Raw genomic sequence first — 17,889 nt, forward strand, 5'->3', positions numbered from 1 at the left:
CGGTTCGCCGACAGGTAGTAAGGATGGGCTCCCTCACCTCTGGCCCTCTGATCTTCACACAGGTCCCCCCCAGGGTTGTGTGTTGAGTCCCTTTCTTTACCTGCTGTACACCCACGACTGTGCTGCCACACACACGTCCAATCTACCGATCAAATTTTCAGATGACACATATTTGATTGGCCTTAATTCTAGCGGTAATTGGACAGCCTACAGAGGAGAGGTTGACATCCTGACACAGTGGTGCCAAGGTAACAACCTCTCCCTCAATGTCCAAAAAACAAAGGAGCTGATTGTGGATTACAGGAGGAATGGAGACAAGCTCGCCCCGATTAACATCAATGGGTCTGCAGCGAGAGGGTTAGTAGTTTCAAGTTCCTCACTATACACATCACTGATGATCTCACCTGGACTGTACTCTCCGGCTTTGTGGGAAAAAAATAGCAAAACAGCATCTCTTCCACCTCAGGTGACTGAAGAAGTTTGGCATGAGCCCCCGAATCCTCAAGACCTTCTACAGGGACACCATTGAGAGGATCCTGACCAGCTGTATCACCACCTGGTACGGGAACTGCACCAAGCTTGATCACTGAGCTCTATGGAGAGTGGCACGGACAGTCCAGCACATCTGTGGACATGAACTTCCCTCCGTTGAGGATAGTTACAGCAGCAGGTGCAGAAAGAAGGCCTGGAGGATCTTCAGGGCCACCAGTCACCCCAACTATAAACTGCTTCAGCTGCTTCCGTCTGGCAAATATTACTGCAGCGGTAAAGGCAGGATCAATAGGCTACAGGACAGCTTCTTTCCACAAGCCACTAGACTTATAAATTCACATGGCTGTTCATTGTAACGGAGTCATAACACAAAGATATTTACTCCCTTGTGTTGTGGGATGGATGTAAGGTTTAAATAAATTTTAATTAAAATGGTACTTGAGAAATACTGAATAGCAAGGGAAGATATGACCTGCAATATTATTTTGTTGGGGGTTTCAGCAATTTCAGTGGATGATCCATAAAATGCGCACACTGGTGAGGTGGATGTGGAGCCCTTGCTGGAGTGGGTCTCTCTTGTTGGGAATGAGGGTAAATGGAAAAGACTCATTTGTGAGACTAGTCAATCATAGTGGAGAGAAATAAAAAATACATCATAACTAGTGTGGAAGATGCCAATATCAGAATAGGTGTGTTGGAAGTGAGGAAATGGGTGATTGGAATGCAGTTCTTGCAGGAAGCAAGGTGGATTAAGTGTATAAACATGAGGAAGTCTGCAGATGCTGGAAATCCAAAGCAACACACACAAAATGCTGGAGGAACTCAGCAGGTCAGGCAGCATCTATGCAAATGAATAGACAGTCGATTTTCAGGCCAAGACTCTTTTTCAGGACTCAGCCCAAAACATCAACTATCTATTCTTTTCCACAGATGCTGCCTGATCTGCTGAGTTTCTCCAGTATTTTGTGTGGATTAAGTATGGTCAGGATAGTTGATGGAGTCAAAGGGATCTTGCTGCTAACTTATTTTCTCAAATGGGAATGTTTAGAGCAAAGATGGACTAGTTGAAAGTGAGAAATGAATGGAAAATGGCAGCAAAGATGATGAAATGTCTGACATGTCAGTCCATGGCCTCCTCTACTGCTGCAATGAGGCCACACTCAGGTTGGAGGAACAACAGTTTATATTCCGTCTGTGTAGCCTCCAACCTGATGGCATGAACATCGATTTCTCGAACTTCCAGTAATTACACCCCCTCTTCCCTCTCTCATTGTCTCTCCTTACCTGTGCACCACCTCTCTCTGGTGCTCCTTCTCCTTTGCTTTCTTCCATGGCCTTCAGCCCTTTCCTAAAAGATTTCCCCTTCTCCAGCCCTTCATCTCTTTCACCAATTCACTTTCCAGCTACGACCTTATACATCCTCCCCTCCCCTCCACCCACTTACTCCGACGTCTCATCTCTTTTTTCCAGTCCTGATGAAAGGTCTTGGTCGCCAATGTCAATTGTTTACTCTTTCCCCTAGATGCTGCCCGACCTGCTAAGTTCCTCCAGCGTTTTGTGTGTGTTACCTTGATTTCCAGCATCTGCAGATTTTCTCTCATGACGAAATGCTTGTTTTCTGTTGGAAGAAGCATGAATACAGACACACTCAAATCAGAACCGGAGGAGTGGGCTGGAGCAGGACGGATAAAGGATTGCTCTACATATTTCACAGAGAGAACAGCATAGTTTACAGATTTTCCCATAGCTACACTCCCTACTTGATGACAATGAGAGGAATTAAAAGAGAACAGGTTCAGCTCAGTAAAGAAGGCTGGCAGGTTGAGCTCCAGAACAAGGAAGAAACCAATGTCCTCAGGACAGCGTCAGCACTCAATAAATATGTAGAAGGATTGAATATTTATTCCGAAAGTGAGGTGAATGAAGCCAAAAAAAAAAAAAACCAGACGCTGCTAAAGAAGCAGCGTGAAACATTGCTGTAGGTGGGGAAAAATTGGTTGAAGGAAGACATTACAGACTCAAGGTGAGGAAGAAATAATTTCTGAGGGACGACAAGCGGTTTGGGAATTTCATAGTTGAGGTCTTCCTGAACTGGAGACCAGGGTGGTCAGCAGGCTGCGGACGAGTTGCGGGTGCAGACAGATTGCAGCAGCGAGAGGACACCGGGTCAGGAACCATTCCGGAATATAGCACGTGATTCAGACATACAGATGGGAGGTGCATAGTAGTAGTGCGATCACCCCAGTCCAGTATGATGTTCTCTTGAGCGGTTATTCCCTTAATGGAGAACGCCTGTGCGCTTTTGCATAACGTGGGGAGGCTGACGCACGGGCAGCTACCACGCGGTCCTTGACAGACCGGGGTCAGGGTCTAGTGGCATGGAAAGCATTTCGACTGGGACTGTTCACTGCAGCAGCCTTCCTCCACCTTCACCGCGGTTGTGATGCATCACCATCTTCCGTCGGCACCACCACTGAGGTCCTGGTTGGATTGTTCTATGTCTGGAACCTCCCCCTTGACCTTACCGCATGGGTGACCCTACCAGAAGCTAAGCTCCAGACAACATCGCTCTTGGGATCTCAGGAACTCACATGCCTCTCCACCACGACAAGGCGACGATCCACAGAGACCTGTGCATGACAACGTATGACTGGGAGCCACACGTTCCTGCAGCCTGCGGCGGAATACAGGCACTTCGGCGCACAAAGCTGTGCCGAAAATGCCCTTACCTGAGAAATCACCTAATGCATTTACAGAGACCACTCAGAAAATAGTGAACGAACCATATAAAAAGCAACATACAGCATAGGATGGATAATTTTGATTTGAAAATATTGAACGACAGTGAGCAGGTCGGGTAGCCTCTATGGAGCAAGGAAGCTTCGGTGGGAAAATAATGCTCTGTCGCTTCTACGTTTCTACTTCTAACGTCTCATCATAACTTGTGAAGAAATTTGCACACGCGCAGGGCTGAGCCCTGTGACCAGGGGAGGAGTGGAGGAGTGAACAGCAGTTGAAACAGTAAACGCGACTGGTTATCCATGCGATGGGTTGCAAGAAATAAGCAATCTTAATCTTAACCTTAGACATTCACGCAAAGTGAATATTGCAGGAAAGATCACAGGAGCACAAAGAGTTATTCCCTGCGGATAGAACTGGTCACAGATTCGGAATTCGCACAGATAACTGTGAGATCCAATTTAACGCGCTCGGAGGTAGAGAAATTACCAACGCACTCTGAACTCCGGCGGTGGATTTCTCGCAGCTATTTAAGCGCGATGGACCCCCGGAATCTCGGTAAGTGCTTTTGAGACCAGCGACTAGCGGCAAAGGATTAAGAGAACTTTGCTCGGACCAAGACGGAGGGAGCCTGTCCACGACACATCATGCAGTGGTAACGATATTTCCACCTGGGGTCGGCGCGGCTGGGTCCGTCCACCGTGATGCGCTGTTGCAGCGAAATCGCCTCACACCGACTGCCAGAGCGAGAGACGAGATGGTAGTTTCTCAATTTTGCCGAACAGAGCCCACGGTGGGGATAAGGGAGAGGGAGTGTGAGTGAGTGAGTGTGTGTGTGTGTGTGTGTGTGTGTGTGTGTGTGTGTGTGTGTGTGTGTGTGTGTGTGTGAGTGAGTGAGTGAGTGTGTGTGTGTGTGTGTGTGTGTGTGTGTGAGTGAGTGAGTGAGTGAGTGAGTGAGTGAGTGAGTGAGTGAGTGAGTGAGTGAGTGTGTGTGTGTGTGTGTGTGTGTGTGTGTGTGTGTGTGTGTGTGTGTGTGGAGAGAGAGAGAGAGAGAGAAAGAGATAGCACCTTCTGGGGATACGGTTACCTTCTGGGATCTACGTCAGGGAGCCGGGTTGTTGCAGTATCTCCTCCCAGGCAGGAAGGGAATACTTAGTTTTGTTGAATGAAGATGTTTCCGAGCCTGTTCCGGAAGAGACACTGACTGGAAGAGAGATTGAACGCTGCACTGAACCATTAGAATTTGGAATCGGTGTTTTTATGGACTTCCTGGGATGTCTTGGGCATCCAGAGCTCCATTTAATGAGTTAACTGAATTTAGCAATGTCGGCTAACTTCTGAGCACGGTTGTATCGATAAACCACGATACAATCCTCTGTCTTAGCCGGAGAGCCGGGCGTGAATCTGACTGCTCTGCCAGCTGACCGATCGATTTATTAACACACGAAATGCGGGAGGAATTCGGCAGGTCGGGTCATGGACAGGGATAAAGAGTTGACGTTTCGGGTCGATACCCTTTATTCCTCCCTCCCCATCCCATTCCCTACGCTCACCATTTTCCTGGTCTTATCGGTGTGGCTGCGCGTGGAACGGAAGTCCTGTTGTCTCAAAGGAGGAGTTGGGGCTTTGCGTGGTGTGATCGCAGTGTGATGAGAAGGTTCCTCGAAAAAAGGTGAGCGGATACCTTATCCCCAAAGCAGTTCCTCTTATATACCGTGCCAATCGCCTGTATGCAGGCAAACCTGAATGTTCCTTCGTTTGTTGTGTTCCGGGAAGCGCTCATTTCACCGAATATCCTTTTTTTATTGCAAATGTTATGTTAAATCGATACTTTGTGTCGGGGATCGATTCAGAAACCATATTCACGAACCAGACTGCAGCAGGCGCGGTGCCTCAGCTAACCGACTTGGCCAGTTCTGCAGTGCCGTCGCTCTGAACGCGCAGCTCCATAAAGCAGGGATCCGAGAACTGAAGTGGACGATTTGTACTGCTGTCCCCCGAATGTGGGAGCATAGTAATAGCGCGGTGTCCGCTTGGCGGTGCTCAGGGGGTGCTCACTGACTGGAGATGGTCGCCGGGGCTCGAGTCATACGTGAGACGCCGCATCCCCTCACGATTCGGAAGAAAAGTAAATACAGTACTCTGTAAACCGCATCTCTGAATGTTGACGAACCTCATAGCTGCGCTGTCTTTTGTGGTCTTCTGAAGCTCTTTGCAGAGCTTTGCACGATCTTTGGAGTCTAGAGCTTCAGCGAAGGGCTGCATTCTGCTGCTTTCATGTGAAGGACCGCAGCATTTCTCTAAAATATTGCTTCAACAGGCTATTACAGTGCACGTATTGTGCGCTGGCTTCGACTCAACCCACTCAGTCTTTGGACGCTCTTTTCATTTCCTACTCAACCGTCTCCCAGCCCTTTCCGGACTCTTCGGGACTTAAGGGATTTCAATTTCCCCACATTTTATCCTATTTTTTTCGTGTTTCTTTTAGCCGCTCTGGGACTCCCCCCCCCCACCCCCGGTCTTTGTCTAGCTTCTTTACCGTCCAATACCCAACTTGCCTAGTCCCAACCAGCTAACGGGCTGGTCGCTGCGGATGCTGTTGAGGTTTACTTCGATATAGATATATATAAATATAGATATATATATATATATATATATAGTGATGTTACAGATCGCAGTGGGAGCAAACAAACAGGCAAATCATCTATTTTTATATCTCGCACTATATAGATGAAATGCATGCAGATGTGTTGTACTTAATCGTCAGAAAGTAACTCTGTGCCCAGTTTGCGACCATTTTATTGCAACATTTGACAACTTCGTGCCATGTCCGACCACATTGATACTTTTCTTGTGACAGGGCTCTTCTGAGATCGTCCAAAGGCTTGGTGACCCCAAGTTAAATTAGTTAAACGTCGACGAGCACATATGAATCTGCTTACAAGCCTGTCCGATCGAGCGTTGTCACGTCTGAGGGAACTGGCGAGGGAAAGGAATGTGGTGAGTGTTATTACCTCGGGAGGCGGTGGGTTGCTTTTCTTTTCAACTGCCCATTCGTACCTTCCCTTGAGAGGAAAATATGCGACGGCTCGAAATGGCAGGTTAGTAAGCTTCCTTTCAGAGACGGGGCTTTCTTTCTTAACACTAATAATCGGCTACAGGGAAAAGGGCTGGATCACTTGGGGAGAGGATACGGAAAGACCCGTAAATCATTTGCCCTAACTGTCCGAATCCTCTATCATTCGGAGAAAAGTTCCGATCTAATCAGAAGAGGAACTGGCGAATTCCTGATCGCGTGTCGTGTCGAAGGGCTGATTATTTGCATATTTCTGAAAGTTAGAAGACTGAGAAGGTCCGCGTTATAAAATCGCATTGACTGTCAGAATTGGGAGGCAGTGATGACATTCAAGTTTCAGACTAAAAACGACACTGGACACACAAGGTGACAAGAGCCTGATCGCACTTTCCACTGAGTTGGAGTAATTGCATCAGAGAGCAACACAGCACAGATACAAAACCTTTGGTCCAAGGAGTCCATGCCGACCATGGTGCCCACTTCAGGAGCTCCTAATTTCCTGCTTTCCGCCCCGCCACTCCGTGTACCTGTCCATACTCACTACCCTCCCAGGACCCTTTTAAAAAGTTTTCCATGTCACTCTAAATCTATGCTGTCTAGTATTGGATTCCTCTACCTTGGGGAAGATATAGTCACCACACCTCTTTACTTTGCTTCTCATAACTTTAAACATTTCTATATTTATTATCCTATGTTCCAAGGAATAAAGAACTAGCCTGGCCAATTTCTCCCTATAACTGCCCAAAACTCTTTTCCCACAAGACTTTCAAAAAAATCCCAGAGAGTTTGATCTACAGTGTTGCATCATGTGGAATCAGGTGTTGTCAGGAAGCAATGAATGGGAGTAAATTTTGGCTTCCCTGGCTTTGAAGAGTGTGATCAATACTTGGAACCAAACCTTGCACAATGTTGATCAACAAGTTGCTGCAGAGAGAAAAAAATCCATGTTTTGCATTCACTGATGATACCAAACCAGCAAGATTGTAGGAGGGTATCAAGAGGATTCTGGAGTTTATGGATAAGCTGAGGGAGTGAATGAGGAACAAGCAAATAGAATATAATGTAGGAAAATGTGAAACCATCCATGTTGGTGCACATAACCAGAGTAAGTGAAGGAGTAGTGATGATATTTGAGAGAGATCTGGGAATGCTGGTAAACAAGTCACTGTAGGTCAACATAAGCGCGAAACATGATTAGGAGGAGGAATGGTGTGTTAGTCTTTATAATGAGACAGATAATGAGAAAGTTTGATTGCAGTAAGAAGGAAGCCTCATTTCAATTGAATATAGATATACTTCCTGTACCTAATAAAGTGGACACTGAGTGTATGATTGTGGTTTTCTACTGTTGTAGCCCATCCACTTCAAGGTTTGATGTGTTGTGCATTCAGAAATGCCTTCCTGTCAGCTGGAAACAGTCTGGCAATTCTCCTTTGACATTTATCATTATCGAGAGGTTTTTACCCACAGAACAGCCACGTACCAAATGTTTTTCTTTTGTTTCTTGCAAAAGCTGTAGAGACTTTTGTGCATGAAAATCCCAGGGGATCAGCAGTTTCTGAGATACTCAAACCGCCTCATCTCGTACCAACAATCATTCCATGGACAGAGTCACTTGGATCACATTTCTTCCTCATTCTGATGTTTGATCTGAACAACAACCACACCTCTTAACAATGTCTACATACAATGAGTTGCTACCATATCAATGGATGATTAGATATTTGTACTATCAAGCAGGTGTACCTGATAAAGTGGCCACTGTGTGCTTGTTTACACAGATATCTATAATTTTGATCTTTTTATCTAAGTATGAATGTATATACCATGGAAGGAGTGCAGAAAGGGCACCAGCAAAAGTGGATTTGTATGGGGTTAGACTTTGTAGATGGAGATTGTATTCTCTAGAGTATGGAAGAAAGGAGGTCTCATCAAAGAATAAGCAAAGGCAAATTAGGATTGAGATGAGGAAAACTTATTTCATTTGGAGGGTGGTGAATATTTTATAGTTTCCGTCCAGCAGGCTAAGTCATTGGGCTTGTTCAGAAAAGAGGTCAATAGTTTTCTGGATATCAAGAGAATAAAGAGATCTAGCAACAGTGATGGAAGTCTTAAAATAGTTTGATAAAGAGTGGACTAGAGTCTGTGTCATGAATTCACACAGTAATTCAGCACAGAAAAAGGCTGTTTGGCTAAATATTCATGCCCACCAAACTAGTCCTATTTTTCCACATTTGGCTCATAACCCTTGAACCCTCCATATACTTATTTGTTTCATAATTTTTATGTTCTTACAAGTTAAAATCTGAAAGAGCAGAAAGTTACGCTGATGAAAGGCAAGTTTAACTATTCCGTCACTGACAATATAAGTATATGTACTGTACTTTTTGGATCAGGGAGTGAAGACAAAAAGCTGACGCTCAATAATTGGGAACCTTTAGTGATGAGAGGACCGTCTTTTCTGCAAGTTGGGACTGAGCAATCTACCTTGAGCAAGGCAGCCTTGTAATATCATATAGCACCTTCATACTGTGCCCTGTGCTTCCCGCAATGCATTGCAAGAAGCAGGGAGCATTCCCTGAAAAAAAAAATAGACTTAACCAGAATATAAACCCAATCATGTTTTTCTTGGTTTAGTTCACTATATAGAAATATGGAAACAAAAGAACAGGAATAGGACATTCATCTGTTCGAGCCTGTTCTGCCAATCAGTGCAACCATAGCTAGTTCTTTATCTCAGCATCAACTATTCCCATACTTCTAGATACCTTATAAGTGTCAATAACTCTATCATTTCAGTGAATTTACTTCTATAGTCTTGTGTCAGGGAATTCCATAGGATCACCACTCTTTGAGAGAGGAGATCTCTTCTCAGTTCTGGATGTCTAACCCTTTATTTTGAGATGGTGAGCACCTGATCTAAACCCACTGGCCAGGAGCATCATCCTCCATATATCAAGCCTTTTGAACCATGTCAGAATTCCCTGTTACTGAATTCATTTCATGTCATTGTTATTTGTATTTTTTCCTCTAACATTGTTCAAAGAGCAAAGCTAATTCTGTCACAGTAGTACAAGACGTGACCCTGCATATTTTATATGTGAACATGTTTCCTGAAGGAATATGTTTTAAACAGTTGTATTCCTTCTGATGATTTAACAGAATGCAGTGACTTTGGCGACCTTAGTAGTTATAAGTTAACGTGGCCATTTTGGTTCAGCACAATATCTTGCAGTAACTGTTCAATATTGCATTTTGGAATAAGAAAAAGGATACTGTTGGTATAACCTTGTATAAAAATTGTTCTATACTGCTCCTAATGCAACATGTCATTAGTGTGTCATGATTTGAGCTTCTCCAAAATCAAAAAAAGGAAAAATGCCTTCATTATTCAATTGTAGAAATTTAAACTCCACCTAAACTGTCCTTGAGACTTTCCTGAGTGGAGATGACTGTTCTGTACTAAGTTATAGGCAGTATGAACTTTTACCTGTTTGGAACTAATCAACACAACAAATTACTCATTTACAGATGCGGGGTCTCAACCCAAAATGTCAATCATCTCTTTGCTTCTACGGGGGCTGCTCGACCATCTGAATTGCTCCAATAGTTTGTTTTCAGTCCAGATTGTAGCATCTTGTATCTCCGAGCAACACACACAAAATGCTGGAGGAACTCAGCAGGCCAGGCAGCATCTTTGGATGAGAGTACAATCGACGTTTCAGGCCAAGACCTTCAGCAGGATGGGAGAAAAAAAGGACGAGGATTAGATTTAAAAGGTGGGGGGAGGGGAGGGAGAAACACAAGGTGATAGGTAAAACTGGGAGGGGGAGGGGTGAAGTAAAGAGCAGAGAAATTGATTGGTGAAATGATACAGGGCTGGAGAAGGGGGAATCTAATAGGAGAGGATAGAAAGCCATGGAAGAAAGAAAAGGGAGAAGGGAGGTGATGGGCAGGCAAGGAGATAAGGTGAGAGATGGAAAGGGGGTTAGGGAATGGCGAAGGAGGGGGAGTGGGGGCCATTACCAGAAGTTTGAGAAATCGACGTTCATGCCATCAGGTTGGAGGCTACCAGGCTACACGAGGTGTTGTTGCACCAACCTGAGTGTGGCCTCATCACACTCGTAGAGGAGGCCATGGATTGACATGTTGGAATGGGAATGGGAAGTAGAAGTAAAAGGGTGGGTGGCTACTGGGAGATTCACTTCTTCTGGCAGACAGAGCGTAGGTGCTCGGTGAAGCAGGCTCCCAATCTTGTGTCTCCAAATCCTTTTACCCAGTGGCCGCAAATAACCTACCAACCTGGACAGCATTTTTCTCCCAGAAGAATAGTGCCTCAATCCAATAAGCATTGATAGAACACTTCTTTATTAATGTGTCATTAATGCTTGAAACTTTTTTAAAAAAAAGTAGAAACATTAATTATTTCTAATTCATCTAAATAAAGTCAGATTGTGAGTTATGAGGTACTTACGGCAAATAACTTCTTCTGTTATGGATTCAAGTTGCTGTTAAGGTGGGAATACTAATGGTGAGATTCAACATGTTTATATATCCTGGCAATAACACTTAATTCTTTCACAATGAAACATTTTACATGTTTGAAACCAGTAAGTGCACATCACCCTGTCTCAGGTCAAAGCTTCTGAGCATCCAAAGGAACATTTTTCGAACATATCCACTCACCTTTGTGCCACTATAGACTATTGAATAAAGCCTGGTTACAGTCTGTCAATATCAACGGTGCTTGCTGAAAGCAAACAGCAATTAAGGTCAATCAGCATCCAACAATTCAACGTGCTAGCAATTAGGCGAGATGCCAATAGCATCTTTAGCAAAGTACTAGAACTTTAAAGGGGAGATTGAAGAATTATTTAAATAAAAGTTAAATATTTTTGTTTCTAGGAGTACTGAGGGTAAAAGAACTGAGATAGAGCTTGATGTACATCAAATGGCCAAGTGAAAATATCTGGCAAATACTTGCAGTCATGTACACCACAGATTTGTTTTTCTTAGAGGCTCTCCCAGCACTAATGAGCAGCCTCAATAAAGATGCCAGGAGAGCCTGAATGTATTTAAAGATGAACATTGAATTACACTGTAGCTAGAATGCAGTCAAAATCTGTTCAGCGCATGCTTCAGTTAGCTTATCTATGCAATTTTCAAAATGGTCCCATAACAAACTCTTGTGTTATGTAAATTGTTACAAAGCTAATTTCAAATTATGGTTGCATCAAAACAAGGAAGACCAATATGATGAATGCCATATCTGAAGTTTGCACACAATGCATCTGTTTTATGTCCAGTAATTCATATTAGTTATCATTCCAGAATGTCCAGATAACTTTTGCTGAATGTGTCCATGTCACATGCAAGGATATCTAATGACCTCCTCTATATGAACTTTTGATGCCCTTAATAATGATGAATTTCATATTAACTTGGATTGATATGAAATGCCTCATACTTCTGGTTCATTGGCAAGAATAATGGCTCAACATGCCTTTGTATTGCGAGGTCCCGTCACATCTTCAGAAGAAGGGTTTCATTGTTTTTCAGTAAGACAGATACATGGAAGAGCAGATCACTCTAGGTCCCATGTTCTTCTGGTACACCTAGCACCAGACTCAAGCAAACGAGTCTTAGAAGAAGTCAATTACCTGCTCATTTAGCTGGGGTAGAGGGAGCTCACAAAGAAAACTAGAAAATGAATGTAATGGAAAGAAGGAACAATGTTGACAACTATGCAATCATGCTTCCAATGGCAACACAAGGGATAAATGATGACAAATTGCAAAAGACTGAAAAACAGGGTTTTGGTTTGAACAAAAGATGCAACAGCAATAATGCAGCCTTCCTTCAGTTTCATGGTGATGTGTCAGCCTGGATTTCATGCTCATGCAACAGGACCAGGATTTAGACATAGTGACTCAGTAGGGAGAGTGCTGGTTGATGGTGTGAAGACAACTCACATATGTTTAGAAGGTTGGAACAGAAATTATGCTGGAATTTTAAAAGTCTGAAGTATTTCTGAGCCACATTATGCAGTGGAAAATATGAACGCCAGCTGATATTGGGTAATGGGTGATGTATTGAATTAACCGCAAGGTCTTTCACAGAACAGTTGCAGAGCCTGAGAAAGCTGTTCAGATTGATGACCAAAAGCCAAGTGAAGGAATATGTTTTCAGAACAATCTTAAATGTGAAGAGGTTGTGGGGAGGTAGAAAGGCTTAGATAGAGTGACTTCATGCTAGTGGGAGAAAGTGTGCAGAAAGCAGGCCTGAAGAAATGAGTGTTTGGAAGGGAGAAGGTTATGGAAGATAATATTAATGACTAGGCCATTTTCTCTTTGTTGCTGAAGCTCAAAATCATTCTCAGCTTTTTCCAAATTTTGAAACCATTCCCAGTGTCTCCAAATTACAGTAACTCTTTCAGAAAGCTAAATAAAACTCCACATTCCCTGTATCACATAGAGAATCCAGCTTTAAATGGTTAATCGCGCATCCCAAGTTCCTGTAAATATTAAAAATTCACAACATAAATTAAATTCATACATGAAATAAAAAGAAAAAAAATAAAAGGATATTATTTGTTATTTTTATTGAGTATTGAACAGTTAAATCCACTCTATGAAGAGTATCATTTAACAAAACTGAAGTTTTTTTTTCAGTTAGTGCATTAAGAGGCCCTAGTGTTAACTCTATAACCTCAATCCCTGTTGGATTACACGATTTGCACCTTTTGCTTCACCCAGATTTTTAAAAAAACACGGGATAATGCTGGTGTTCAAAACAGTATTTTAGCTCACATTCAGCTAAGTTTTTGTTGAGTGAATGGTTGAGGCAATATCCCAGGTCTTGTGAAGACATAGAAGAAGCATTCAAGTACAGGGGTTCCCTGTGCAAAATAAAACTCAGCTATCACTGTGGTTTCTTGATGCATGGTCATTTCAAACTTTTCTCTTTCCAACAAAGTCCATACAAGTTTGTAAATGTTGGAATTCAATGTACTCCAGTAAAATGCTGGAGTTTATTACCAATCAGTAATTATTATTATTTGATGAAGGTCAGAAATATAAATGAATAGCAGGGTAAAACAGATTGATAAATCAGTCAGCATACTTAAATCTACTTAAAATTCTGTAGTGGAAGAGCACATAGTCATGATCCATTTTTTAAGCAAGGATTTTGAAGGAATCTGTGCAAAGTAAGTATCCAATCAGCACCTGTTTTTCAGGATCTTGTACAGTATATTCATTGGGACACCACCTCATATGATGAATGGCTGGCAAGTGTCAGTGACCTTTGCCTGCTCCACATTCACAGCAACACGGCTGACTGCTAATCTTTTAAAGGGGACAGATTCTGCAACCAGTTTCCTCACCACACATGCTGAAAGGTAGGTCTAAGCAAAAAAAAAAACCACTAGGAATGTTTTGTACTTGCTCTTTTTCTTCTGGTCCACAATCATAGCCAAGTCAAAAGAGTATGGTGCCCAAAGAGAAGTTATCGAGAGGATCTTGCTTGTTTTTCCCTAGAGTTCTCTCAACAGGATCCAATAAAAACCCCTGTGAATTTTGTAGTCATTGATTTATCAAAGTTCAAAATAAATTTATTATCGATGTATATCTATGTCACCCTGAGATTGATTTCCTTGTAGATACAATAAATATAATCAATGAAAAACTTCACACACTGATGAACTACCAATGTGCAGAAGACAACAGATTGTGCAAATAAACAAAATAAACAAATAAACAATGAAAGCAACAAATAAACAAACAAACTAACTAACTAACTAACAAACAAACAAGTAATATTGAGAACATGAGTTATAGAGTCCTTGAAAGTGGGTCCATAGGCTCAGGAATCAGTTTTGTATTTCGGTGGGTGAAGTTATCCACTTTCATTCAGGAGCATGTTGGTTGAAGGGTAATAAGTCTTCCTGAACCTGGTGGTGTGGGATCTAAGGCTGCTCTACCTGCTTCCTGATGGCAGCAGCAAGAAGAGAGCATGGCCTGGATGGATGGTGGCCATATAGCAGATGGGTATTATTACCCAATCAATGTGCCATAAAGTGCTTTACAAATTTTGAACTAATGAAATGTACTTTAAACCTAATTTAGCCCCATAAGACAACATGCTTTAATGCATCAAGCATTGTACAATGAAAAATTTGCTCATAGAAACTAAATGATGAAATTAGAGATTTATGAACTCACTGTGCAACTTTATTGATTTCTTAAAATTTACCAATTTACAAAATTCTACATGTACAGCCTTCTTTAATATCCCTATTTAAATGTGAATTATGAGCATGTGCTCCCTTTTTATGTAATTTTTAAATAGATTTATGTTGACTAATTTATCAATCTGTTTTACCCTGGTACTTACTTATATTTCTGACCCTCATCAATTTTTTTTTGGCTATTTTGCTTTATGAGCTCTTTATTTGTGGTTAACCGAGCGTGCCTTCTGTATGATGATTATCAGTTATGATATCCGCTTGCATCTGTTAATTAGCTGATGGACATGTTTTCTGTTTTCACAGTGAAGGTAATTAATTACTGTGCTTGACTGAGTTGACATAATCACCTGATCAAAGATATGATGTTTACCGAGAAAAATAGCACTACAGTCCCTCAGAAGTCTGGGCAGAAGAAGACAAGACCACAGGGTCTTCCGTCTCCAGCTCTTTGTTGTGCCTGTGGCCTCTGTATCATGTTGGCAGGGATTAATATCACTCTCGTGGGAGCCTTTGCCTTTGGCACCTTCTTGCCAGTGAACAATCCTCCCATCATTATTGGGCCCATTTTGCTGGTGGTTGCTTTTACCTTCTTTGTAGCCTGTTGCATCTGTAGTCGGAGACCCCCTGCCCATGGTCAGAGGAAGTCCAAACCTGGATCCAATATTGGTATCATCAAGCCCGGTCATGCTACATTTGAGATTGAGACTAGTGAACACACTGTGCAAGACACAACTGCAGTTCAGCTTAGCCCAACAAACTCACCGGTGTCTTCTAAGAAATCTACCCCAGTACATGAAAACTCAAAGACATGTAAACTCTTTACAATGGATGGCAACAACCCTGGAGCTAAGTATACACCTGGAGCTGAAGCAGTACAGCTGAACTTACCCCAGGACGTGGATTCATCCTCATAGAACTAGTCTGAGCTTTGATTACAAAGCTTCTTTCATTGTACAGTGCCATGGCTAAGCCTCTTGAAACTTTCACCAGCAGAAACCCATGTTTAAATTCGAAAAACCTATGTCCATACCATGATGAAATTCAGTTTTAAAGTTTGTTTTATGTGAACAGAGACATTTCAACATGTCCTGCCTTCTTATTGAGGAAGGCCAAATGTAATTCAATGAGAATAATTTTTAAGTGTAACAGTGAAATTTGAAACATACAAAAGCAGCATTTGACTGTAACTTCACTAGACCCAATTTGCACATCTGCCATCTAAGCAAATTGCAAGTGACCTAATTTGATTAATTGAAGAGTGGATGAATCTAAAGCTATATTTGCCAAAAACATACTTTTGTCACATATGTACTGTTCTATCCTTGCCCCTATTAATAATTTGGAGCTAAATGCAAGAACTGTTTATTTTAATTCACATTTAACTGATTTATTAAAATGTTGTTAGAAGATTGACCTTGTTAGCAAATTTTGAGAAAACCAAACCTCCCTTGAATGCTTTGGTATTCATTTGAAATCTCTTCAATGGCTTACATTCTTTATCAATGCTCTGTTATTGCTGAAGTGATTAACCAGCAGGATCAAGGAAAGTCGGCAAGAGGAATAGAGCATGATGTAACAATAAGCATGCTTTCTCCCTTTTTATCAGTTTTTGATAATAAATGTAGTTGGAATATTTTAAATGGCACCTTTCCTGAACGCTGTCGTCCAGATGAATATTGTGAGGTAATAAAACTGGCAAGGGATAGAAAGAGAAGTATTAAACATCTGTAAATGCCAATCATGGTATATATTATGTATTTAAGATTGAATGTTTGAGGTTTTTTGAAGGTGCAAGGAAGTTTTTTTTAAAATTTAACTAAGCATTTTTTCCAAACCGTCATTGTGTGAGTATCAGTTGTAATTCTCAACAGAAAGATAATACTAAATAAATGTTTTCTTGTATCCGTCAAGCACAAGTGGACAACTTATTTGTGTAAAAATACTAAATGTATGTGGGAGGACTATTATTTGAATTTTCTGCAGTAGTATAAGTAGCAATACTGCTTAGAAAAGATTTTGTAAACATTGGATTTGGCTGATGTTGGCTGTACCATGCACTCCTCCCAACTAAGACAGGGAAACATCTGATGGAGGTGCAACAGCTTTTGGATTAGTCATGAAAAAAAACCCAAAGTTTTAGTGCAGACTAGGTTGCAAGGAACATTAAAAAAATTAACTGAATGCAAGTTATTAGTGAAATACAGCCATGAGTGAGTACTCTTACAGTGAACGACTCATTGCTCATATGAATGGAGCTGAGATGGAGACAATAACTTGTCTGGTTTAAAGATACTGAATAGAATGAAGAGAGTGGCACAATGAACATACAGATAATTAAATCATCAAGAGACTGGTTAAGGCCTGCAATACTGAATACCACAGTGGGAATTATTGCGGCTTTTAATTGTTCAAATATTGGGAAGATGGCAATACAAAAGTGAGAAACAAGATCCACTGCTTTAAAATAATGACTAACAGAGTACTGATGTTCATTCTGAAAGCCCTTTATTGCCTTATACTCTTTATAAATATTCTGTAATTGATGAAACAGTCCAATCAGTCTTAACGTTAAATCACATTAAGAGGATGAAGACTAGTCAGAGTCTCTAAAAGTTAAAAGGAACAAATTAAAATTCAACACTGAGAGCTATTGGAAGTCAAATACATCAGGTGTCTGCAAACACTTCAATAAAATTTCTCTTCTATTCAACGCAGTACTGGTGTAAAGATTTTCTGATACAACTGAACTGTATATTCTTCAATCGCTCAGGCGGGTCAGCATTAAAAGTTACCACTTACTTAGCATCTTTAATGTAGCATGAGACATAAAGTTCCTGGGACTGAAATACCTCAAACTGTAATTGGAGTATTTACCATGCTGAAAGTTACCAATTGAGGCAATATCAAATAGTTTCATTCCACGTTGAACAACCTTTTATTATATTAATGCTCTCAGTAAATACAATTTTTAATTGGAATTGAAAGGCCCTTTGGATATTAAAATAGACCTGTCAGCCATGACACTTTAAGCATGCCTTGTGGAAGTGCAGTTTGGAATTTCTACTATGTTTCTGTTTATGTGTTTCACCGGCAATTGATTCAATATACAATAATCGTGCATTTTCACTGGAAAGAAGATTATGGACCCACTGTAAATTACCATGCAAAACTGCAGAAAACACCAATATGTTATAAAACACCTACTCTGATATGGTGTGTCAAAATCATGGAGAAAAGTTGTGTCATGATGGTTAACTAAAGAACTCCACAAAAACATTCTGGATTCTATTTTTGTGGTTTTTGTAAGCTTCATATATCAGGAAAGCCTTGTTTT

At 41.5% G+C, this 17,889-nt stretch overlaps 1 protein-coding gene across 6 annotated transcripts; it reads left to right on the forward strand.

Annotated features, from left to right (window-relative positions):
* Positions 1 to 3,363: 3,363 nt before the first annotated feature.
* tmem275a (transmembrane protein 275a) lies at positions 3,364 to 16,455 on the forward strand. 6 transcript variants are annotated; one of them, XM_073062385.1, is made up of 3 exons: positions 3,364 to 3,789; positions 6,092 to 6,231; positions 14,859 to 16,455. In XM_073062385.1, the coding sequence occupies exon 3, from the start codon at positions 14,915 to 14,917 to the stop codon at positions 15,467 to 15,469; it is 555 nt and encodes a 184-aa protein (XP_072918486.1). In that variant the 5' UTR covers positions 3,364 to 3,789; positions 6,092 to 6,231; positions 14,859 to 14,914; the 3' UTR covers positions 15,470 to 16,455. The 6 variants fall into 6 exon arrangements, with proteins under 6 accessions (XP_072918486.1, XP_072918489.1, XP_072918488.1 ...); XM_073062388.1 differs by lacking the exon at positions 3,364 to 3,789 and adding an exon at positions 3,851 to 3,886; XM_073062387.1 differs by lacking the exon at positions 3,364 to 3,789 and adding an exon at positions 3,888 to 3,991.
* Positions 16,456 to 17,889: the final 1,434 nt, after the last annotated feature.

Source organism: Hemitrygon akajei, chromosome 12 (genome assembly GCF_048418815.1).
Source record: "Hemitrygon akajei chromosome 12, sHemAka1.3, whole genome shotgun sequence".
NCBI classification, from domain to species: Eukaryota; Metazoa; Chordata; class Chondrichthyes; order Myliobatiformes; family Dasyatidae; genus Hemitrygon; species Hemitrygon akajei.

Bases quoted from the DNA above. Each gene is read 5' to 3' on its own strand.
- tmem275a (XM_073062385.1), top strand. From the start codon at position 14,915: ATGATGTTTACCGAGAAAAATAGCACTACAGTCCCTCAGAAGTCTGGG.